The sequence below is a fragment of the Mustela erminea genome, chromosome 10, assembly GCF_009829155.1.
Source record: "Mustela erminea isolate mMusErm1 chromosome 10, mMusErm1.Pri, whole genome shotgun sequence".
Classification (NCBI taxonomy): domain Eukaryota; kingdom Metazoa; phylum Chordata; class Mammalia; order Carnivora; family Mustelidae; genus Mustela; species Mustela erminea.
Genome location: NC_045623.1, coordinates 30,081,229 through 30,107,119, shown reverse-complemented (window position 1 = coordinate 30,107,119; position 25,891 = coordinate 30,081,229). Strand labels below are relative to the sequence as shown.

The window sequence follows — 25,891 nt, the reverse complement described above, 5'->3', positions numbered from 1 at the left end:
AGGTCACTGAACTCAGCTTTGTGAAATGGCACCAGGTTGGCCCAGAGGCCTGGAGGCTGGGCCCTCTCACACAGTGGTAGGCAAAGTCCAGAGGAGAGGACAGCAAGGGCATTGTAGCATTTACAGAGAAGTACGCATGCTTAGGGAAGGAAGAACATGGGGAGAAGTACAGAACTGGTCTAGGAGAGTAGGTAAGGAAGGCAAAGCCAGGGAACAACTTGCAGACCTAATTCATCACTTCAGGAATTATTAGGTAACTTCCACAGTCAGGAAAGGCTTTTGATGGTTTGAATGAATGGATTTGTAGATTTGTAAACCACGAGTGAAGTGTAGTCAGCTCCCCTAGACTCCTTCCTCCTCTGCACAGAAGCATTTATTTTTGTCTTTCCTTATAGCTCATATCCGCTTTAAGTCCCAGTGACCCAAGTTATTGTTCTTGCTAAATCCTCGGAAGTCAGCACATTTGTGCAACTCACTCGGGACTTGCCTAACAAGGGCACAAACACACCACATACTTGGGATTTGCTTTCTCCAGGAAATATGCGTTAATGTCTGGCTGGACCATTCATTCCCCACACGTGCGGCTTGGCCCTTGAGAAGCTATCAGGTTTAACTCCTGTCAACAGAGTCCGTTTCCTGGGGTCCACAGCACCCCAGTCATAAAGTGTATTTCTCCATCCTTTACAGTACTCTGCACCTCCTCCTTGCCCCTGCTCTGTGTTCTTTACAGAGGGTTTGTTTGTTTGTTTTACCATTTATTCCTTCTGGGTGTCCCGGATCCTCCATTTCCTCTGTTATGGGTTCCGTCTTCTCCAGGGCCCTTTCTTCTCTGGTTGAACACGCTGCACCAACCAGAAGCCACTGTTACCCTTGGTGAGAGCTAACAAGCAGTAAAGGCAGGAAAAGGAGGGGAAAAGGGAAGGGTGGCAGAGTTTCTTACCGCAACTTTGGAGTTTCCTCAAAAGGCCAAGTCAGCATTCTGGGGGACCAGACCCAAACCCAGTCCTGCGCCCACTGACCTGCAGGCCTGTAAAGTCCTGAAAATGGCTGCCAGTACCTCCTGGCTAGCTGGCTTATCAAACTTTGCTGAGCCCAGATGGAGTTTTATAACAGGTGTTTCACCTCATCCTCTTAACATGCCAGCAAAGGCCCACCATTTTAGAAATTATAACTTTAAAAAAATATTCAGGGACACCTGGGTGGCTCAGTGGGTTAAAGCCTCTGCCTTCGGCTCAGGTCATGATCCCAGGGTATTAGGATCGAGCCCCACATTGGGCTCTCTGCTCGGCGGGGAGCCTGCTTCCTCCTCTCTCTGTTTGCCTCTCTGCCTACTTGTGATCTCTGTCTGTCAAGTAAATAAATAAAATCTTAAAAAAAAAATTCACAAAACCAGGGCTGAGTTTGTAATGGGTTAATTTTCTTTACTTCATGAACAGTACTTCTTGCTCCAATAAAAAACGTGTCAAAGTCATGTTGAGCCTTGAGAAAAGCTCCTTCAAGGTGATATGATGGATGGCCAGCTTAAATTACTGATTGAGACAAAATTCACCTGAGCATTTTTATGGGTACTCGAGTCTTTTGTGACTAACACCAGAATTGAGCCTGGTTGAGGTAGAGGCTTATATAAATTGTCAAGTGCAGTGTAAACACACACACATGCACACACACACACACACACACACATTCTCATACTGACACATACACACATACTCTTTCACACACATCAGACATGCCCACACATACACACACACACAGGTCGTTTTGTTGTTGTTGTTGTTGTTTGTTTTTCTAATAAACTTGGCATTTGGTTTAAAAGAACATCAGGACATCCTGGAAGGGGAAGAGGAGCAGTGGAGGGAACCAGCAAGAGAAGAAAGTAGGGGCTGGAGGAAACCACTGTCACCACGCATCTAAAGGCTCTAGCCTCCAGAGCACAGATGTGGGCAGGGGGAGTTTTTTAATGAGGCAGCCCACCAGGGCCTCCCTCACCCCTGGCTGCCCTCCGTAGATCTGCAGGCTGAAGGTGGAGCAGCAAGGAATGGGCCTCGTGGTCAGGGACCTGCCTCCTCCAGCACTTCTATTTCTGCCTCCTGAAGGATTTTCAACTCTACTGCCCACAATGCCTTTGATCACTTTACTAGCTCTCCTACTGCGTGGGCACGCAACAAAATAGCAGGGGAAAATATTCTACATCGTTTAGTCATGGGATGAGTTCCTTGCCAGGAAATGTGTTTCCCAGTTTCAGGTTTTCGTCCCAAAGGTGCAGCAGGAACACGGGCAAGACACTCGTCCTCTTGGGCTCCATTTCTTCGTATGTGAGAGGAGGGTGTTCGGTGAGGAAACTCAGTTATTTTCTGATTTTATTTATTTTTTTAGAAAGAGAGGGCACATGTGCATGCAAGTGTTGGGGAAGAGCCTGGGGGATAGAGGAAGAGGGAGAGAGAGAATCTTAAGCAGGCTCCACGCTCAGTGGAGCCTGGTGCAGCGTTCCATCTCAGGACCACTGAGATCACGACCTGAGCCCCAAAACTAAGAGTCAGACACTTAACCCACTGAGCCACCCAGGTGTCCCTTTTTTTTCGGTTTTAGAGAGAGATTTAAGAATCTATTTCAGTCTAGCCTATGAGGCAGGAGAAAAATATTTGGCTTCTGTTGGCAAAAATATATGTGATTCATTTTTGAAAGAGCACATTTGTCTTAAGAATTTCTCTTTTGAGAGGCAGATTATCTGCTGAGATTATAGGGGGGAAAATGTCCACACGTCCTGATATTCGTTGAAATTAGAAATATTCCAAAAACATATTCCCCTGTTGAAAATCCCCATTGGATTATAACCTTACTGTAGTAGAGATTTTAAAAGTTCATAGACTAGACAGACAAACCAACATAATGGAAAAATACTGAGCTGTCAAAGTGCTATTTGTTTGAACCATAAATACAAAACAAAGCAAAACAAACTGCCCAAGCCTTTTAAAGGCCCTAGGCTAACCCCTAGAGAAAACAAACCTCTATCTTAGTGCTTAAAGGATAAATCCTGGCTCAGATCCAAAAATACAAAGTAAAGGGTAGGTAGGTGAGGAACAAACAGATTGGAAAGTATTTCCTTTGCTTCCAGAAACTCCCAGCTCCAAGGAAGTCCCCAAGTTCTGAGGCCAGGAATTTCTTGCTTGCTCATACGTCACAATAGAGTCTATAGAGCTTTCAGAGCTCTCCCGGGGCCTCCTGTCCTGTTCAATAGGAAAGGTAAATTTGATCTAAGAAGGATTCAGGGCAAATGCCCCTTGGCCCTCTTCCCCAATCACAAAGTAAGATGAGTTTTAGGAGAGTCTAGGAGTGTTTGCCTTGAAGGTCATAGCTCTGCCCCAGCCTCTGTTTGGGCCTTCACCTTAGGAGAATGAATTAATTTATATTTTGAAAAGGAATAAAAAAGCAGGAGAGGAGGCATAAGAAGACCAGTGCAAAGGTTCCTTCGTGATTCTGCAGATCTCTGTTTCAAATTAAGGAGCTGCAAAAGTCATTTACACCCTAAACTGGTTTGGCCTTCTTTCACAAGGGCAATTTCTTTCATCCATTAGGCACCAGCTGGACGGGAAACAAGGGTTTATCAGTGCTCGGCCATTCATCCTGGCCTAGTGACTTACAGAAAGTGGGTTCCTAGAGGCTACGATACTGCACCACAGTGGCAGAACCACACACTTGATGTCGAGCCCCCTCTACAGCCCACACATATCCAGGACATAGCCAAAGGAGCTAGTTTCAAACACTAAAGGTTTTGGGAGGGGGGCGTTGCTTTTAATTGAAAAATTTTAACTCACCTTCACCGCCAAGCCAATAGGACTCTTGTAGAAGGAAGTACCAAGGAAGTGGGGTTCCATAGTCCCCTAGAAATGACAGGGAAATAAGGAAAAAGCTTTGGTAGTCCTACTACAGCTCTACAAAATCGAGAATTTTTCTATTTGAACTTCAGAGTATAGCTATAGATATCCATAGTTCATCAGCATTACATAGCTATCCATGGGCTACGACACAAAGACTACTCCTCCCAACGTGTTTTAATTTAAAAGGCACTTTTTTTGGGTGCAACAGCTTTCCAAAAAAACATTTTATTAAAGAATTTAGGGGCGCCTGGGTGGCTCAGTGGGTTGGGCCTCTGCCTTTGGCTCGGCTCATGATCCCGGGGTCCTGAGATCGAGCCCTGCATTGGGCTCTCTGCTCAGCGGGGAGCCTGCTTCCCCCTTCCTCTTTCTCTGCCTGCCTCTCTGCCTATTTGTGATCTCGCTCTGTCAAATAAATAAAATCTTTAAAAAATTTAAAAAAAAAAAGAATTTAGTCATGCCCTTTCTCAACAATTACCAGATAATAATAACGATGATGACTGTCACTAACATTTGTTGAATGCTCTTTCCATGGCAGGCATTATGTTGTAAGCACTTCTCATGAGTTAAAAATTTAATCCTCAAAACAACCCTAAGAGATAGGTAGTAGTATTCTTGTGGATAAGGAAACAGAGGCACATTGACTTTGAATCATCTGCCCAAGGTCACAGCTAATTAAACAGAGAGAAGTACTGAAATGGGTAATCTCGTTCTAATATCCCTGATCTCAACCACCCCATTCTACTGGCTCCAAAGGAAAAGACTCCCAAATTTCTTGGCTAGCTCTCTTAGCAGACTTTGCTCCCTATAAAATGTTAATTTTGTGAGAACACACGATCTTTGCTTATTTAATATTATCCCATGTTCCATGGCCACTGGACTGTCAGACCTTCAAGGACAGGTTTGGGTCTGTCTAGTTCCCCAAAACTAGTGGTAAGCCTCACATACAGGCTCGGCTCAGTAAATAGTTACTGGACAAATTAAAGCTTTAGCTTCGCTAAAATAAAGCTCTTGGATTACAGACAAATTGCATTTTCAATCCAACTAATTTTCACTTATTGTATCTCCTTCTAGTGGCATAGTAAGATAGAAAAGATGATGGAAGACAAGGTCAAATGTATTGCTCAAAATCAGCATTATGGGTTGAATTGTGTCCACCCCCCCCAAAATCATCAAAAAGATATGTTGAGGCGCGTGGGAAGAATGCAAATAATACGTGGTCTTATCCCCAGTTCCCAGCACACAGCTTATAAAACCCCGGGGATTCCCTGAGCAATGGGAATGTCTTTTGTTGTTCACAAAGAGCTGAGCCCCTTTCTCAACCATACCTGAATTTATGCTAATGAGGTGACTCAGGGGAGGGTCCCTAGATAGCTTCAGGATGGGGCTGGTCACCAGACCAGACCTGGGAAAAGAGGATGGAAACTTTCAGCCCTACCCTCTATCTTGAGGGAGGAGAAGGGGGCTGGAGATTGAGTCATAAAAACTCTGGAATGAGATTCAGGGAGCTTCCAGGTTGCTGAGCACATCGAGGTCCTGGAAGGGTTGTGCACTTGAAAGCTCCAGGCACCACCCCTCCTGTCCCTCCCTGTATGCATCTCTTCCATTTGGCTGCTCCTGAGCTGTATTCTTTATTATAAACTGTAACTGCAGGTAGACTACTTTTCCTGAGTTCTGTGAGTCGTTCTAGTGAATTACTAAATCAGGTGGGTGGTGGCTGTGAGAACTCCTGAATTTGTAGTCAGTCTGACAAAAGCGTGTGTAGCCTGGGCACTGTATTTGCATCTGGCCCCTGAAGTGGGAACAGTCTTGTAGGGCTGAATCTTTCTGTGGGGTCTGTGCTAATTCTGGGGGGTTACTGAACAGGGTAGAACTGAATTGATTGTTGGACACCTGGTTGCCATTAGAGAAATAGCTGATGTTGGAAGGGGAGGGGTTGACACATTTGATATCAGAAAAAAAAGATACCAGAGTCCTAACCCTTGGCCTTGTTTGGAAATAGTTATTGCTAATGTGCTTAGTTGAGATTAAGTCACTCCAGACTATGTGGGAGCCTAATCCAATCTGACCGGGTGTTCTCACAGAAAGATGGCTGTGTGCAGACAGACATACACGCACCGGGAGAACACCGGGTGAAGACAGAGCTTGTTGAAAAACCACCAGAAGCTGAAAGAGGCAGGGAGAGCTCCTTCACCTGCAGATTCCAGAGAGAGCATGGCCCTGCCAACACCTTGATTTTCTAGTTCTAGCCTCTAGAACTGTGAGACCCCCCCCCCCCCCCACAAAAGTGGTGTTTTAAGCTACCCAGTTTGTGGTGCTTTGTTATGGCAGCCCTAGGAAACTAATATAATTACACGGCTAGGATCCAAACCCAGGCCTCCTGGCTCAGCCTAGCAATCTTTCTCCTATTCCAGGGTTGCTGCCAATATATTTCTCCCAAAAAAGGCTGCTTTGAGATGATGCGAGTTCATCCTTCCCCAGAGACTGGACCCAGCCTCACCCTCCCCTGCCTGCTCCCGGCCACGGCTGCCACAGCACAAGGTGGTTGTTGGTTAACTTGGAGCCCACTCAAATGGAAGTGAGACTTCTCTAGCTACCAGGAAATACTAATCCAAAAGAAAATCTGATTTCTACAAAGCAACTATGAAACTGTGTGAACACCCAACTTTGATTCAGGAGTTGCTTTTCAATGCTGCAGATTAGTCAGGTATTTATTCAATGTCCACCAAAAATCAGGCACTACTTGTGGCATCAAGCCTATGATATTAAACAAAACAGACTGGGCCTGCTCTCATGGGGTAGAGAGTTAACATGCAAACAAGTTAAGATATGTCATGTCAGATAGTGATGTCGCAAACATAAAGTTGGGTAAAGGGGACATAAGCACTGAAGAACTGTGATTTATATAGGAGTAGCTATTTAGATATTTGCAATCTGAAAAGATCCCAGTGATATGGTGACATCTGAACTTAGATCTGAACAGAAGTGAGGAAGTAAGCCTGCAGGCATGGGGGATGCAGAAACATGCTGCAGGCAGTGAGAACAGGTACAAATGTCCTGAGGAGGAAATGCACTGAGTGTATTGAAGAACAGTCAGTAAGGAGGTGGTTGTGGCTGGGGCAGAGAACATGAGGGAGAAGGGAAGGACATGAAATGAGGAAGACCGTTAGTTGGCTGCTGATAATGAAGCATCTTAGAGGCCAGGACTGGGACACTGGGTTTTCCTCTGAACAAGAAGAAAAGCCACCGCAGGAATCGAACAGAAGACAGATATCATCTGACCCAGCTTCGGAAAGGGTCACTGAACACAGTGTGGAGAACAGACTGGCAGGCAATGATTATGGATGGAGGCTTGGACTGGGATGGTAGGGGTGGAGGTGGTGACAAGGGATCAGATTCTGGACCTAATTCTAAAGTAGAGACACCAGCACTCACTGATGGATTTTTGATTTAAGCTTAAGTTTCAAATGCTGGCTCTGAAGGCCCAAATTGAAAGAGCTTAGAAAGGATAAGATTTAAACTAGAGGAAAGGTGGGGGAAGGCTGGGGATCTGAGGAACCCGATATCAGTACCTTTACCCTATGGGAGTTGGCCCTTACCTGGAAACACCTGGTCAAGGTACCAGGCAAGCAGGCCATATAGAGCAGCATCGAGGAGCATCATCTTCATGGACATCAGGAAACTGAATTCATCCCCTTCCATGGGGCTTCTCCCAATATTGCTCCACTGCAACCCCAGGCCTTGCTCCTCAAAGCGAGCCAGGTACTCAGTGCCAAACCCAAATGCCACAGGAGACAGCAGGCTCTGCAGTGAGGCAAAGAGGGCACACTAGATGAGCGGTGGACTTTCAACCCACCCGACAGCCACCAGCTGTCCACGGGGTAGGGACGAGGCCCGAAAGAGTGGTCCAGCTCGTGTCCAGGTATAAGGATAACCCAGGGAGGGCATAAAGCAGTTTTCCCACAGGAAAGGGAATTCTGGAAATGCCCAGGGACCTCACACAATACTCACGAAGCCACCTCCCATCTGTTCAATGGAAGATAGTCGTGTAACGGGAAAAACAAACACCACAAAAGCCCAACATACCAAAGGACCAAAGGTGCTCAGGTTCACCTTCCTACCATTTCCCCCTTCTTCCTACCTCTTTCTTGAGATCACACAGTTCTTGATGGAACAAAGAAGATAGCTTGAGCTATTTTGTGTGACTCCCATTAGAAGGGTCCACAAAATCATTAGTGTCCTAGGGTGCCAGGCAAGGAATGGTCCTATGACCTCCTAAGGTCTAAGAGTGAGGCCAGAAGAACCTCAGATTCCACTGATGTCATCTTTTCTCCTCTCCATACTGAGACCAATCTTTTCCTTGGGTTTTCGGTAGAGAGAACAAGTCAACTAAACAGGCGGTGTGCAAAAGGAGTTTGAAGACGAGGGTCCCCAGCCAAGTCCCCCACAGGCGGTCACCAGCATGGCAGAAAGAGCAACTGGCTATTCTCATTTCCTCTGCTAGAGGTCTCTCTGCACTTTGTAGGACCCAGGGTGGGGTTCAAACTGTCTATAGAAGGAAGAGATTCCCCAGCTGTATATTCACAAAAGCCATTTTAAAAAGTCTCAGCTCAGCCCCGGTCCACACACTGCGAGAACTATAGTTTCTTGGTGGATCCACACTCCCATGAAGATAGCTGTGGCCTCAAAGTACTGATATCTACCCAGGATATTAAGTTAGCCCAGTTCTGCCCATAGGCTGAGTCATAAGGATTTTTTTGCTACCAGCCCATTGTGATCGTTTTAGAAAACTGGTGTTATAAATAGCAGCAATTGATTCCTTGTTTAACCTGGGAAGTAAAAGGCAGATGCCCTGGCAGCTCTGTAGCCTAATCAGTTTGGGTTATTAGAGCAGCTTATATCTTAGATCTTTCCCAATAAGAAGCAGGTGGTAGTCTTTTCTTGACACCACTGCATAAAGAACTGTAGAGGGAAGTTCTGGAGGACAAGGAAAGCTGTACCCTAGAGAACCCAGAAGCCAGTTAAGCCTGGTTAATGAAGAGGGTGGAAATGGCCTATTTGAAACTGATTAGAGAAAAAGACAGTGATGTTAGTTTGGGAATTGTGAACCAAGATGCCTGTCTCTTAAACAGTCAAAAGTCAATTTCTAGAGTCCTGTCCTGGCAAGAGGGCTTGGCTCCTAACTGGTTCATTTCTGTACTCCTTTCCGCACATAGTGGTACAGCATGGCAAAGATCCCCTGTAAACTACTGGGTTCAGGTGTTTATGGAGAGAAACAAACTCTTTTAATGAATGGAAACATTCTGCGCCCAGCAGTTGGGGGCACGCTCCTTTCCCTTGGCATCTTCTCACATGCTGTAAAAAGAAAAGTGAGTGAAACGTCCTAGGCGGTTTCCCTCTTGTGGGAACACAAAGGACCAGTGAGTTAAACTGGTTTTTTTTTTTTTTTAAAGATTTTATTTATTTATTTGACAGAGAGAGATCACAAGTAGGCAGAGAGGCAGGCAGAGAGAGAGAGAGAGGAGGAAGCTGACTCCCTGCTGAGCAGAGAGCCCGATGCGGGACTCGATCCTAGGACCCTGAGATCATGACCTGAGCCAAAGGCAGCGGCTTAACCCACTGAGCCACCCAGGCACCCTAAACTGGTTTTTGATTGCTTCCCAAGACAGACTCATCAGGCAGGTTTGGAAAGGAGGGGCTGCTGGGTAGCTCAGGATGAAGACAGCCTCAACTTTTGCCCCTGTGCCTTTTTATACCTATGTCCTTTGGGCCCCAAAGGCAAAATGGGTCCCCACAAAGGGCAGGCCAGTTTTCCAGAATGACTACAGATGCCTTTGTGAAAACATTTTGCATATTAGGAGCAAGCCTGAGGTCCCTCACCACAGCCATCTTGAGGTCAGCCGTCATCCGGTCCTGCCAGGCAAAGCAGAGAATGTGGGGCAGGTAGAGGGTGAAGTAGATGACGCCACTGCAGGCTGCTGCCAGGCTGGCCCTGGAGAAGAAGGTGCTGAGCAGGAAGCACTGCATGATCGTAGCCGTGGAGAAAGCCAACAGGAATAGGAAGAGAATGAATGGATCACTGTAATGCAGGATCCTTCCATGCTGAAACCAAAGAGACCATCTGAGTCAGTACTTTCCACCCATATCCAGGGCACATCCCTCCCAGGGGGCAACCTCTGTGCTGTGATTCTGGGCCTTCAGAAGCCCTCTACTCCAGAGTGACCTCTCCCACCGTCTCTCGTGGGTGCCAAATTTCCACAGTTAAGACTCAATGCTGTTGAATTCTTTTACTCCTCTGAGTATCGGTCTCCCTGGGAGGGCAACACATTAGGCTGCCTATCAGCATGAGTAATCATTATGTATTAAGTATGTATTAAGTAAGCAAATCTTTGGTGGGAAGGGAGAATTAAGCCTATAGGGGCTAGGGGAAGGGGAAAAAGATCTTAGAGCATCAATAGCTCCAAGATACACTGAATAGATGAGGGACAAAAAAGGAGGTAGGAGACTCCCCCTAACAATCTGTAACATTTTGCTTAAGGCCTGGCCTGACTCAATCATGTGTAGTTATATTCTGAGATTTACCACTCACAATAGTGAAAATATCAGCAGTTAATCCATATCACGTGAAAGTAGATTAATCCTCCCCCTTTGTCACTATCATACAAGTACATAGAACCTGGGGCAATATTCAGTATCTTGGACATTATTAACTCATGAGTCAATCACTTTGGCTATGTAGAAAATACGACCAAATTAGCCATTTTCACTAAGTGAGCTGCTGCCTACTTCCATTACAGGATACACTGAAATGTTCAAATTTATTAGGTCTTCTTGTTCCTCCTTTACTACACAGACCTCCTATGAGGAATTTTACCCTTTGAGCAGAACTCCAAATACATATACATCATCTTGTTCTTTTCTGGGGAACATAAAGGTACACATAGATTCATCTCTTGAATGGGTTCTAATCAATTGTTAGTAGCGTCCTAAAGCACTGGGATCTTAATAGAAAAAAGAGACAATGAGCAATATCTGTCCTGCTTGTGCGAGAGCCGAGAGGCACAAATGTGTCACCTGTCTGCCATTGCTACTCTTTCTCCCTCATTCACACTCTTGTGCCTGCCAGGCACAAACGGAACAGACTGAAAAATAGAACAAAACAAATGACAAAGGAGGGTGGAGGAGGGCTATGCTTAACTAGAACCAAACTCTGAGGAACTCTATTATGAAAATCAAAATTAGGACTCAGAGCTCCTGGCTTTGTGTGTCAAAGAGCTCTCCACACCACCCTGGAAAGCTCACTCCTTCTACTTAATCTCACAGCCCAGTAAAAGTAAGCCCACAGCTGAATACCTGACTATGGTTGGAAGAACTTTGAGATGGTTGTTGGTATTCTCAGAAGAATAAAATCCGTGTCTTATCCCAGCTCAAAACAAAGTTCCACAAGCTTCTAGGCCCCTACAGTCTCTCAATGACTTCAGGCAGAGATGAAAGAAAATCACTGGGCTGACCCAATAGCCTCACAGGCCTTGGCTTCCTCTAAGGACCACTTTTCTTTTCTGTTCCTAACAGCCTGAATAACTGGAACCTTCCCATTGTCCTAGCTTCCAGCTTCTTTCCTGCATTGTTGAGGTGGGAAGGAAGGACAAGGCAAAGATGGGAGCGTCATTGTAAGGAATCCTATTTTGTGTGCAAAGCTCTGTTTCCGTCATCCCTGGAACAATATTCTGGTTCCCACAAGGAGAAACCCCTTTGTGCAAGAAACTATTGGTGAACATTCTTTACCTCACGTCCTAAAAGCTTTGAAGTCTTAATGCCCATTCTTAGGAAGGCAGATCTCAATGTCACTGAACAGACACTTAAAGATATCATACATGTTTATGCACTTTGCGTAAGTCAGACACGTAGCATTTTGACTGCTTTAATTAGGAGGGCACAAAACATCTTGGAAATGGAAAAAAGGGCAGACTGAAGGATGAGAAGGAATAAAGGAGCCCTAGAAGAACACAAGGAATGCAGCTTCTCCCCCCATCTTTGTGGATCTCAAGGACCCTGCAAATTTAAAGCCACAAATTTGAAGCTAGTTTGCTTGAGCAGAATGATCTCTCTATCAGCATTGGTTTTGATAGGACTCTAGCACAGGGTTTGACTAAGCCTGAAAACAAACCCCTTCCAAATTAGTACATCTTACTGCAAAGAGATGGGGTAAGATCTGGTTTAACTGAATATCTGCTGGATGGACAGGAACATTCCTGGCACTAGTATGGTCCAGCATGGATTAAACACACCCTTAGCGAGAGTCTACGGTTCAGCACACATATTGCTCAGTGTAGAGGGGCACTAATATGATTATGGTAGAAAAATGAAACAAGCTTGATAACATCATAACAGGAACATGCAAAGCCTAAATCTGACATTTATACCAAATCCCATCAAATAAATATTAAAAGCTACCCAAATTTATGAACTTGTCATCTAACAAGTATAAAAGATCATCTACTGTGGAGGAACTAAAAATGGGGGAAAGAACATATTATGAAATAATGTTTTATTTCCAAGTCTAGCTTGTGAGGGAGCTGCAGGTTTGCAGATGATGGGCCTATGTGTACTGCCTGCAGCTATAAGAATTCCTACTGCTGAGAAAAGACAGACTCTAAGTTCTATTCTTTAAAATGCTTTGGACATTTTCAGACAGCAGAACATCTTTGGTCAAGCCATGAACGGTGTGACCATGATGGTAATGAATAAACAGTCTAGTTCTGCTCTCCTAATACAATGAAAAGGCTCTTCACATCCCAACCTCAGCTGCCAGTTGAGACAGTAATCCCAGGAAAACACTCTTTGTACTCATTTCTTTTCTGCCTGGAAAGAGAGAACCCTTTGCACATACAATCACGCTGTAGTGGGCTCTCCTAACAGCAGCTTCTCCAGATAGTCCACAGCATAGGGCTAGATAATCTACGTGGACTGCGGCTCCCTGGGCAGGAAGTGGGAGTGGGGAACATGCCATGATACCGGGGTTCCTGGCAGACGGAGACACTCTGAGTATTTTCCACCTTGGCTGAAATGACTGGGCAGCTGCATGTGGCCACATTGGCTGAAATGGCTGGCTAGCTACATGTCAGGCCATCCTTGGTGGCCAGATGACTAATTGCAGGCATGAGTTCATTAACAGGAGGAAAAGTGGGAGGTACAACATTATTCAAGATTTTCTGGGCCTTCTCCATCTGGCTTACCATGATGAATATGGTCAAAAGGAAGATGCTCATTGACATGATAGAGAAGCTGTCCAGGAACCAGGTACACCAAATCACTGCATTGGAGACACCCTGATTTTTCAAGGTCTCCTTCAGTCTCAACTCCTTCTCCAAGACGATGCTCTTTACAGTCATAGAGACAGAGTAGATCCAGGCCAGCACCATGAAGATAGGGAAACAGCGGTTCAGGATGATCATAAAACTGAAGCAAGAGGAGAGAAGCAGAATCGTAGAATGCCCCGTACCTGGTAGAGGTGGAGTAAATGTTGGTTGATTGGATGTGTTGAGAACAAAGCCCAGATGGAGGGAAAGGCAGAAAATCCCCACAGGCATTCACTGGGCTTGACTCTTTTAATACACTGCACTTTGCCCTAAAGGATTACTTGTTCCTTAGAGCAAGAGGGTAGCTTTTTGGTTAGTCCAGACGAATGCTCTACAGGTTATATGCACAAAATAAAATTGTACTCTAGATCTTATACAATATAGACCTTCTTGCAATATCTCTTGGGGAAGAACTGCAAACCTGATACAGTTGTGACTAGAACAGATACAAGTCAACTGACACTGAAGTCCAAGAAGGCAAATCACAAACAAAGGGAACTGGTGTTGGTGGTAAGAGCAACAGTGGGGCCCCCTAGGGGTGTCAGCCACCTTAGCACTATCTATCCCAGAGGATCAAACTGAAGTTATGCGGGAAGGGGCACAAAATAACTATTCAGTGTGGCTCTTTCAGAAGACAAGTAACCCATCAATAAATCGATCAGTGATCCAATAGCGGCTAACTCTACCAGCCATGTACCAGTAGAGTAATTCCATGGATATTCATTCTAGCAAGCAGGATAGATTTGGTATTCTGGAATTACTTTACTGTGAACTTTACACATATTTCCTCTGTGCTTGATGTGCTATTAAAGTCCTTGGGATTATTATGTAGTAAAAATTGTTGGTTGTCACAGGAAGGGCTGATTCCAGGGCAGGAGGGTTCTCAAGATGGCCTTAAGGAGAGAACCAGAAATTCATAAGGCCTGCACTTCTGGGACCTGCCACCAGAGGGCTCTCCCAGTCTAAATGCCTAGACTCCCCACTGCCTCCCTATTGTGTACCCCACTACCCTGCCAGACACTCCCATTCTGATCCTAAACGTAGAACTGGGCTTTTGCCCCTGGCTCCGCATCCCATCTCTATCGTCCAAACCCAAACTGACTACAGAACTGCCGCTGTTACCTCTTTAGTCTTCGATAGACTTGAGGAAGGGAACCAATTGCACTAGGGTGTAGAGGGAGGGTTTCCTGTGCACATACTGGGCTTTATCTTAACTGTTTGTCAGGTGGCAATTTAACTTTTCCTTTCTTCAGGTTGTGAGTGTTTCTCTCCTTCCTGAACATTACTGACACAATGTGCACTACGGTGAACTTCCCAGTTTTTCCCTAGAGGTTGAACCCTAAGCCACTTGTAGGTCTGGGCTCCTGTCCTGGGTGTATTCCTGCCCCCATCCACCATGGTAAATGGACCCACCTACTCCGCTCTTCTCTGTCCCTCTCTCTAACATCTCCCCAAAACACCTGGAGAAAATAGTAGCCTACTTGCTTAGCTTGCTACTGGCCAACAGATGTATAAGCCTGGGGGTGGGGGTGGGCAGGAAGGGAGGGTTCCAGCTCATCCAACACATTCCTCTACCTTCTCATTAAGCATGCACCATGGGAATGTTAATTAGGGAATGAGCTGCATTATTCTGAGGCTCCTAGGAACCAGACCTACTTGCAATGCAGAGTCCTAATTTGCTGATTTGGCAATCATTGGGCAAACACTCTGACCAGAACTCTTCCACATACCAAACATACTACGTAGTGGAATCTTAAATAGCCTTTGTCCCCTTTCCCAACCTCACTTCCCTTGCTTTTATTTTCACCTTCCCTTTCCCACCCACAACACCAACTCCTTTCTCCCTGCCACTTCCCTTGCCCATCTGGCCCTGCCTGTGGTCTGGGAGAAGCCGCTCATCATTCAGAGCTCCATTCACTTCAAGCTGGCTCCACTCCCTGGGTTTCTTTCTAAAGAGACTGAAGCCTGGGCAGTACTCCTGTCCCACCCCAGCAACCTGATTAGTGTGTCTGGGAGGGAGATTGGAAGCCTTTGACTCACGAGTCATCCACGAAGCAGGGGTAAGGCATCTGCTGGAGATAGATTCCAACTGGAACCTCAACCTGGGCCTGACTCCTTGTGATCCCCCGTTCAATCATGTCCTGCAGATAGGCAAACCCTCCCCAGATGTATCGGAAATCTTCCACAGGATCAGCTCTAGGACCAGAATCCCAGTACCTACAGAGAAACCAGAGGGTGGGACAATGGTTGTGAATAAGAATGGCAGCTAACTGACACTGCACAGCACAAGGGGACTCGAAACTCACTCTTGAAACCTCTCCCCTAAAATGTTCCAAATCAATTCTGTTTTCTAGTCATAGTTTAAATCTCATTTATGAATAATGGCCACTGTTACTTGTAATGGCTTTAATTCAAGGTCTCTACAATCAGCTTTATAAAATATCTTATCTCTTCTTAATTAATCTTACTGACTTTTAGGCTGAGTCCTGTCTCAATCCCTCACTTTGTATCAAATGTAATTTCCCAGTGACTTTGGAGAAACCTCATCTGCAGAACATCTACATGAAGATAATTCAATACCTAGAGGTTTCCAACTCCAAATTGCCCAAAGGCCAGCCAGGGACAAGTGCTAAACTGAGAGCATGATGACAAGGTAAATGAGTTCTCCTGGTTCTACCAACTAACAGTGCCAACTGGTTAGTGAGCTTAGTTCTCAGATACCCAAGTGTTTCTGTGCCTTTCCTCCCTACAAGGAAAAGGATACCTGAGCCCAGAGGAGCCTCTGCTCCTTGCCACATACATTCCTGGGATGCACAGCGTCTTTGAGATTGCCTGACACATCACCTGTCTTTGATCTTATTGGTTTTCTCCACCACATCGATGTCCATCCGGATCTTGTACTTCACGTGGGGCGGCAGGGCACTGGTCCAGGGATACATGTCAGGGAACACGACACCAGCCCAGAACCTGTTTTCTTCCAGCAGAGACAGGGCTCGTTGAGTGAGCTGAATTTCATCATCATAGCTTTCAAACTTATCCAGGATCAAGCACTACGGATAATCACAAAGGTTGAGAGCTTTGAAGAACATCAACAGCAAAGACTCAACTGCAAGAAAAGGGCAGGGGATAAGGGCTGCTGCCCTGGGGGGGGGGGGGGTCAAATGCAAGGAGATCTAGAAACTTACTGTTTGCTCCACTGTGAGGTCTGGTGTCACTCTGTCCTTATGTCTAGATTTGGGGGTAAAGGGGGCTTACAAACGTCAACTTGCTCTCACCCCTGCAGATTTAGTGAGGGCTGTTGGAGGCTGTCCAAATATGCAAATCTTCAAAATGACAAAAAGACTCCCAGCTCTCACTCCCCAGGATGGGGAGGCAAGGGAGTGGGGTCAGGCTGGATACAGGCTGCTTTGAAGATCAGAAAGCAAGCCGATAGAGTTTTAAAGGGAGAGAGAGAGACGCAGTCATAGCAGTGAACCTTCCTGCTTCTCAGCAAACACTCAGTGGTGGCCAGCTGAGGGAAGGGCAAGGAAGAAGAAAGAAAATAACAGAGAACCAAAACGATTTAGTCAGAGAAATCATTTCCAGTTACAGCTCTGACTGGTAATGTGGGCAGGTGAGGAATTTCCTAATAGGTCTTCTTTAAAATCATTATCTACAGAAGAGCAAAACTAAGATTTTCTTTTAATTTGAATATTGGGGTTGTCCAATAAATCTATAGATTTGTTAAAGCATTAGACTACCTGGGATCTGGTTTTTCCTTAACCTCTTGTTCCTGTAATACACTAGGGTTATTGTGTCAATGTTTCTTTCTTAGAATGTAACTCACAAGAGGTCAGATGGCCTTGTCTTGATTAATTTGTTCAGCCAATACTTACTGAAGGCCTGTAATGTGCCAGAGCCTACTTGGCTCCAAGGATACAAGGAGGAAAGATAAAATCTCTTCCTGAAAGAAACTCTAGACCTAATGAGGGAGAGGTGTGGAGGAACCAACAATCATAATGCAAAATGACGGGGCTCTGATGAAAGCAAGCCCAGAGTAGTCTGGGAGCCATCAGTAGTAGCTAAGTCTACCTGAAGGAGTGTGGGAGGGCTGCCAGATGGAAGGGACTCATGAGGAGGACGAGGATGAGAAGGAATTAGCCAAGGGAAGAGAGCAGGGGGAAGGTCAGCTCCAGCCCAGAGAACAACAGATGGGGTTTCTGGAGACCTGTAAGAAGAGAGCAGAGTTTCCCATCCTTGGTTGTGCTTAGAACCACTGGGGAGCCTTAAAAAGACACCTACTCTCAGGGCCCACTCCAAACAATGAAATCAGAGTCTCAAAAGTCAGGGCCAGGGCATCAGCAAAAGTCAGGTAATGTTCTCAGAATGCTTCTCTTGAATGCTCTTTAGGTCTTTGCACTGTGCGGAGAAGCAGAAGAAACCACAGATGAGCGGCGAGAGGTGAGCACTAGGAAGGTGGGTGGCGACCCCCTCGTTGCCCTGCTGGACTTGCAGTGTAACCAATCAACAAGGGGCTTCCTAGGACACGAAGCTTTCCATGCTAAAATCAGGAGCTTTCCAGGCAAATTCTAAAAGGCCCTAAGAAACCAGTGGAGGGTTTTAAGCAAGGGTAGGACATGTGAGATCCAACTGTGTTTCTAAACAATCACTGGTCCAGGCAGGAGGGGAAGCAGGAAGCTTGGTTAGAAGACTGTTGTAATACAGGCTTAAAGGAACACATTATCTCATGCAGAGCCTGTGCGTTACCTGGAATCCTCAGTTTACTGAAGAGGAAACTGAACTATAGGAGACTGCCAGAGGTCATACAGCTAGCATGTGGCTGGCCCTGGATTGCCTCCCCAGCTGCCAGAGGTCCAGACTTCTCCCCAACCCATTCTCCATATCAGGAGCACAGATACAGCCTGTTCCACTACCCTCCACGTGCTCCCAACTGTCCTATAGGGTAGCACAGTTATTATTTATCCTCCCTTTGCAGCCCAGGGAACTTAGGCTCCAAGAGGCTGAGTCACTTCCCCAAAGTGGTGGATTAGGGTCCAAGCCTAGCTCATTTGATCCCACAACTCATACAAGGACAAGCAGAGAAGCGAGGAAGGTGGACAAGTCATAAGGAGCTTTTCAGTGGGCTGAGCTCACACCAACCTGGTAAAAAGCAAGCAAGCCCAATTCCTTCACCCACCCTCTCACTGCTAAGTCCCCCTCAGGCAGCCTCAGAGGGTGAGCCAGAAGCCTCCCCGTGCTGAGAAGCTGAGTCTGAACAACAAAGGACTGGGGCGCCTGGGTTAAAGTGGGTTAAAGCCTCTGCCTTCAGCTCAGGTCATGATCCCAGAGTCCTGGGATCTAGCCTGCATTAGGCTCTCTGCTCAGCGGGGAGCCTGCTTCCTCCTCTTTCTCTCTGCCTGCTTCTCCGCCCACTGTGATCTCTGTCTGTCAAATAAATAAATAAAATATTAAAAACAAAACAAAACAGAGGACTGCAAACCCCACCCTCTTTGGTCTTTGGGCCTCTGGAACTAAACTGTCCCACCTCAGGCTTCATATCCTAAGAGAAGGTCCCAGGTAATGTTCTCAGTCTTCTAGATAAAAAAGATTGAAAATAAAAGAAACTGTTAACATTCTAGCTGGTGTGGGAAAGAGGAATACAGGTAATGAGAAAATAACAGAGGGCCAAGGCTTAAGTGACATCATACTAAGAAGATCGATATTCTAAATGGAAGTGGAATTTCTTTAAAAAATGCCAGTAAGTGTAGTCACATATCATAGAACCAAGAAAAATAGGAAATTCTCTTTACCCAGCTCTTCTTTTGCAAACAGACTTCACCCAGTCTAATGCTGGTTAGTCCTTTAATGAGATAAAGGACTTAAGTACCTCATGACACCGAAAGTCCTTAATACATGTTTATTTCTTCCTCAGAATAACATAGGGTTTGCTATTTCATGGTTTGGGTTTGGTTTTTTTTTTTTTTTTTTTTTTGGTGGGGAATATAGACTTTCACCACAGTTGAAGACCAAGGGCCTGGCTCCTAGGATTTGTCAGTACTTAATATCACACTGCGGAGACAGAGAATTGGCAACCTGCTTGGGCAAGGACGCATCAAAACTAAACTGCTAGAGTACATTAAAAAAAAAAGAAGGAAAGAAAAAGAAACATGTTTAAGTTTCCTCTGGGGAGAGGTTATTCTACAAAAATGAGTAATAGGGGAATCTCATTTTTAAAAAAAGAATCCGTTTGGGAACACCTGGCTGGCTCAGTTGATGGAGCATGGGACCCGTGATTTTGGGGTTGTGAGTTCAAGCCTCATGTTGGGTGTAGAGATGACTTAAAAATAAAATCTTAAAATAAATAAATCGGTTTAGCAAGTTTAGGTCTGCATATATAGAATTTTAGTATTTAATTTGAATTTAAATTAAAGTGAATTTGAAATTAACTTTCTAAAATGAAAAAGTTATTTTGGAGATGGAAATTCTTTGTGGTTTCTTTTAGCGGAGGTGAGTTATGACACACACATGGAGTATTCTACCAATTCACTCACAGCATCACAGAGCATTTAGACAGGAGTCAGAGAGGTTTTATGATCTAATGTCTTGCTTCAGAGGGAGAAACAGCCTTGCCCAAGGTCGGTACAGGTCAAGAGCAGACTCTGAATCCATGTCTTCAAATGTCAAGTCTGAAGGGTGGTGCTGTTTCCACATGTTACTCTAAGAGGAAGCCATACTCCACTGGTTACTATGCTGGTCATCACAGCTCTAGAGACAGTAGTTCCTGGAAGTCAGGGGCCATTCTTGTTCATTGTGGTCTCTGGAGAAGTATTTTCTCATGAAAAGGACTCAGTGGGTGTTTACTAAATTGAATTGATTTTAGAAGTCTTGATCACTGCAAGAAATACAGTTTGCCTCCTATATTTCGAACATAACCCTGTACACCCTGATTCAGAGGCTAAATTAGGAATAATCAGTGAAAAGTAAGTTTTTGGTATAATGTTAATGAGAATATAATTTTCACTGAAGCAAAAAAGCTATTAAAAACAAATAAATTTTAATAATGTGGCTTTCTGGGGCGCCTGGGTGGCTCAGTTGGTTGGACGACTGCCTTCGGCTCAGGTCATGATCCCGGAGTCCCGGGATCGAGTCCCGCATTGGCCTCCCAGCTCCATGGGGAGTCTGCTTCTCCCTCTGACCTTCTCCTCACTCATGTTCTCTCTCACTGTCTCTCTCAAATAAAGAAATAAAATCTTTAAAAAAAAAAAATAATGTGGCTTTCTGAGCCATCGAGCTTATTCTCTTTGAACTCTTCTTTCATGTCTTAAAGGGAAATCCATACTGGAATAAGCAGCTGATGTTTTCAATGACATTGTTGAGCCCCACAATGACGTGGGCCCCATCCTGGCTGTTTTATCAGGCCGCTGATTCATAGTCATGTTTCCTGCTGTGTCCCCCTACATTGGTACCCTGATACTCTGTGAAAAAACAAAACTTAAAAAGGTTCTCAAACACTCATTTCTATCCTGAAACACTAGACTCATTTTCAAAGTTGGGTTATTTTCCTCATCTTGGAAAGTGGTATGGTGTAGAGTTGAAGAGACAGACAGCCTGAGTGCCATCCCTACTCTGCTGTTTTCTAACTGTATGGTCTGTTTCCTTATCTGCAGAACTGAGATATACCCTACCCCATATGTGTGTTCTAAGAATCACATGACGAAGTCTGGGCAGGGCCAGCCAGTGCCTCCCAGTAAGAATAAAAGCTGGTGCTTACTGGAGGCTCACTATGCACCCAACGTGGCCCAAGGGCCCTTGAGCCCTCACCACCAATTTATGAGGCCAGTTAGTGATCACTCCAAGCTTGCTGAGGAGGCATAACAGGGCAACCGTCCTCTGGAGGATATTAAACTGTCTCATAAATAATGAGAACTTGACAAATATCATTTTTATTACTGTTTTTGAAAAATATCTTATAAGTCAACAGAGTCTAATGGCTTTTAAGCCCCTGCCAGGTTACCTTTCATTTGCAACAGCTGTTTGGGAGGAAGGCAGTTATTTTCTTCAAGCAATATGTCTAGGAACACAACCCATCCCAAGCTGATCTACAGCATCTCAACTGGTTAGAACAATGCTAAAGACTAAAGTCAAAGTCTCATGTCCCACCTGGACAATAGGGATAGGGATGGGGTAAGTCCTAAACCACTGGTGTTCACTAGCTGCTGATTGGCCATTAAATGAAAGTCAGACAACTCTACCCAGAGGAAGGCTTATGAAGACCATCTAGAATGCCATCCTCAAAAGATCTCCCTGAAGTAAAGGCACAGCAATTATGGAAACTGCTTTGGAGATAACTCAGAAGTTCCTGGGTCATCCTCTGAGGTATGACTCATAATATACCCTTGCATTCTCACGGAGAGGTCACCTCCCTCAGAAAAAGTGGACTAGTGGTAACTGCTCTCTAGTGGTAACTGCTTTGGTCTCTGAAGTTAAAATCTTGGCTAACAGGCACATATATTTATGTAAGTATGTGCATGAGTGTGTCTGGGAGGCAAGGATGAATGATTAAACCCATAGCCAGGGTCATGGATTTTGACATATTTGTTCTGGTCTGATTAGCTTACAAATGAAAACATAGTAGGTTCTAATAAGGCTGATGTCATGGAGTCTATAAAAAAGCTGTTTGGTTCCATTCAGAGAGAAACCATATGGTCATGGATGTTAGGGAAGAATAATATAAGTAGATAAGAAGGCTAATTTAGGGGGCACAAAATAAAGATGGCACTGCTAATGGGAAAAAATTCAAAGGGCATCTTCAGTGAATAAAAAGACGGTGTCTTATGGCCTCAGAGGCAAATTCTGAGCAAGTTTTCCAACTGGAGTTCAGAATCTGAAAGAGAACCACTGCAATGCCCTATGCTAGCAAAAGGCAGAAAAGAAAGAGGTTTCCTTGTTCTCCTCCTTTCCCAACTGCTCTAGCTAAATACTGGCGGCAGGGCCACTGCTATTTGAAGTCCACACAAGTCCGACATTTCCTCATCTGTTGTTTTGCTGGTACTCCCCAGGAAGCAGAGTTCATCCTAGCGGAAGAGGTTCGAGCTCTCTCCGGGGCAGACAGCTGTGCTCAAGACCTCTTGAGAATGCAGTCATTTGTTTACACGGATAAATCAACCACCACCTTGGGAGGAGAAGCTGCAGTAGCAGCAGGCTTCCTTCTTCGACTCTGACCTGCCAGACTCTAAATTCAAACACATTAAGTAATAGATGAATTAAATTATATATTAAGTGGGAAACATTGCCCAGTGGAGGCAAAGAAAAAAAGAATCTCCCTTTTTGTGTGAACTTGATAATCAAAGGGGAATGGCACCCTGTGCTGACATATTCTGACTAATACACCCAGGACGTGTCAGGGGAGAGTCCAGGGATAAGGGAGGGGCTGTACCCTTAGAGATGTTGGCTCTATAATCGTGCCTCTTACATCTTTAATTTCCATACTTAGGCTGAAAACAAAGCAGCTGATGAATGCCCATGGAGGCCTGAAGTGATCCTGCTGGTGTTAATGTAGATACCTGGGGTTCCTTTTGAAAAACGCCAGTGGATGTGGGCAAACATGCCAGAATGAATTTCCTGGCAGATCTAGGCTCTAACACTCAAGATTCATGTCCAACCACATGGAAAAAGCCACTAAATATAATAGTTTTATATTTTTGAGTTGTTTGAGCTGTTTGAGTTGTTTGGGATGGTGAGACAGAGGCCAAAGGCACTACCATAAATTTTATCTAACACACTAGGCACTGAGAAACAGACATCTGAAACCTTCTACCACAAAGACTGAGGAAATGCACCACAACTTGAAAACAAAGGGACAGGAAATGCACAGCTGTTAAAATACGTCTGTTTCTAAAATAAATAAATAATGGAACAAAAAGTCAACTTGGATAGCCAAGATGTACACCACCAGGTAATGCTTCTATCTAATTGGGTCCTAGGGAAGACGCAATAACCTGGCTGGTAACTGCAGAAGACGCTAGCTCTCAAAGCTTTCTGGTTTAATCATTCCACCAACCCTGGGAGGTCAGTGTTACTATATTAAAGATATTTCATGATCAACAGAGTCAGACACTGACGAATGAGAACACACTCGGGTTGCAAATAGCCAGTTCTGCCCTAGCGGTAAGCACTCCCCAGACTGTAGCAAAATATGTCGTTTTCACTTCTCAGGCAGTGGAACAGCACTGTCGCCCCAAATTACAGAACCCATAAGCAAGCGCTGGAGATGGCACCCCAAAGCCTGCAGGGTAAAGCTGACCTTTCTAGTCGCATCTCCGGACCCTAATGCTCCTCCCCAACCCCACCTACCACCTACTACCCTAATGTTACAGTCACACCTCTGCACTGGTCTTATGCTTCTCCTTCTGTCTGAAATTGTCTTTCTGCCTTGCTTAGCTAGCAAGTTCAGTCCTTAAGACCCAGCATAAATGTATTTTCAGTCTTAATTTGGCATGCATGGGTGTCTACTTTATGTCACTACAGCTCCACCAACCTAACATGGGAAATCAAAAGATAAGTAAGACAGAGCTTTTAGCCCTTAAGTGGCTCAGGTCTAGCAGGATGGGGAGGTATATGAACAAACAGTTATCAAGGGCTACGATGGAGGAGTATGGTGTGGGAGGCCTGAAGTACAGGAGCCGAGCTCTGAAGGGAGCTAGGGGTGCAGGAGGCCAGGAGTCTGCTGGCACAGGTTGGAGACCCCGCAGCATGCCAGCTCACACAATGTGGAAGACCTGTGAAGGGGCTAGACTGAGAGTGACTTCACCTTTACAGCAACCAGATGTCACTAAGGAGCTTTAAACAGGAATGTCGGGGCGCCTGGGTGGCTCAGTGGGTTAAGCCGCTGCCTTCGGCTCAGGTCATGATCTCAGGGTCCTGGGATCGAGTCCCGCATCGGGCTCTCTGCTCAGCAGGGAGCCTGCTTCCTCCTCTCTCTCTCTGCCTGCCTCTTTGCCTATTTGTGATCTCTCTCTGTCAAATAAATAAATAAAATCTTAAAAAAAAAAAAAACAGGAATGTCATGGAGAGATGGGTTTTAGAAAGATCCTGCTGGAGGCAATGTGGGAGCTGAGCAGAAGCAGCAGAGAATGGAGGTCCAGTGACCAGCTAGGAGAGATGGTACCAAACTCTGTAAAGAGGCCATATGTGGAGAGGGAGAGGAACCAGGGATTTCAGAGATAATTTGGAGGAAGAACTGACAGTTCTTAGATGATGTGTGACACTTGAAATTGGGTTTGTGTAGTTTGTTTCTATTCCATCTGATTGAATTATTGTTCTAGTAGTCTTCTGAGAGATCATTAATATGGCATTATTTAATAACATGCTTAACTCTTCCAATAAGATATGAGCTTCTAGGGACCAGGGATCACTGGTATTTATTCAGATGTAGATGGTTCAATGCATGCAAATATATGAATGACCAAATCAGCCAAAATCTTTTTGGTTTCATACTCTAAATCTAGTTGTTTCATGAAGAAAAGACCCAGCCAGAACAGTGTGTGTTATTCAGAGTATTACAAAATAATTGTTATCTTCATCCAACTCATTTTATAATTTATCCAAACAATACATACTGAGCCTCTACTAATGTGCCCCCCATATTACAGGAGGAAAGAACTTCCTCATTAGAGCCAGACAGGTCTGGATTCTAATTCTGGATCCCACACTTATCTGTTGCGCTGTTGGGCAAGTTAGTCTTTAAGGCTCCACTTTTAATTCTGTAAAATGAAAACAATTGCACCTACAGGCAGGCAGTTAAGAGGGTTGCATGAGAGGGCACATCAGCCTCAGATACAAGTCCCTTCCCTCCACCCATGAACCCAGCCCACACCTCACCTGCATTCTCCTGCCTCAGTCCCACTCTATGCTTCTGAAAAACTGAAGAGCAATAAAATAAGGTCACTGCATGTGATCCAGTTCATGGCCCTTGAAATAACACTGCTCTTGTGGTGTGGACTTCTGCACCCTTTCTACCTCTCCTTTGATTTTTCTCTAACCTCCCAATGCGTATCTGGAGCCAATGAATCAACAGAAGAAAGCAGTAGACAGTACACAAATATCTATATGTCTGATTCAAAAGATATCACCTGAACAGCGGCTTTGTCTTCCCTCCTACATTCTTCTTTCAGTTCAGTACCCCCTTGCTTTCTTCTTCCCTCTGACCCCTGCAAGAGCAGGAAGACCAGAAACCTCATCATAATCACCTGCTGGGCTTCTGCCTCCATCAAAACCCCTCTTCAGAACCCCTGGGGGAGGCCACTGACCTGTGGCCACCATGGCTTTTACTTAGGAGCACTTGGCTCAGTTAATGGGATTGCAAGGCCCTTGGAAGCCTTGGTGGCTGAGGCAGGATATAATTAGCTGCTCATAATCCCTAGAGGGGCACCAGGAACAGCTCAGTGGCTGGGTCTGATTTCACTAATGCCACTGTCCTCCTCCTAACAGTATTTTGGGTTGGTTTGTATTTTGTTAAAAGTTAGTATTAAAGAGCTTACTATATTCCAAGCATCGTTCCAAGTACTTTGCATGAATTAACTGTGAATTGATGTTAATTTTCACATCAAATCTATTAGCTAGGTACTATTAATATCTCCATTTTACAGATTCAGAAACTGAAGAACCAATAGCAGAGAT

The 25,891-nt window shown here is 45.0% G+C and overlaps 1 protein-coding gene across 1 annotated transcript in view; it reads right to left on the bottom strand.

Annotated features, from left to right (window-relative positions):
- The window catches only part of ABCA4 (ATP binding cassette subfamily A member 4), a 124,396-nt gene that overhangs the window by 56,643 nt on the left and 41,862 nt on the right, over window positions 1-25,891 (bottom strand). Inside the window, exons 12-18 of the mRNA XM_032302587.1 lie at window positions 16,079-16,284; window positions 15,275-15,451; window positions 13,112-13,334; window positions 9,756-9,977; window positions 7,475-7,679; window positions 3,816-3,881; window positions 753-842 (exon numbers count right to left, since the gene is read on the bottom strand). Coding sequence (XP_032158478.1) covers window positions 753-842; window positions 3,816-3,881; window positions 7,475-7,679; window positions 9,756-9,977; window positions 13,112-13,334; window positions 15,275-15,451; window positions 16,079-16,284 — 1,189 coding nt within the window. The remainder of the gene's footprint in view (window positions 1-752; window positions 843-3,815; window positions 3,882-7,474; window positions 7,680-9,755; window positions 9,978-13,111; window positions 13,335-15,274; window positions 15,452-16,078; window positions 16,285-25,891) is intronic.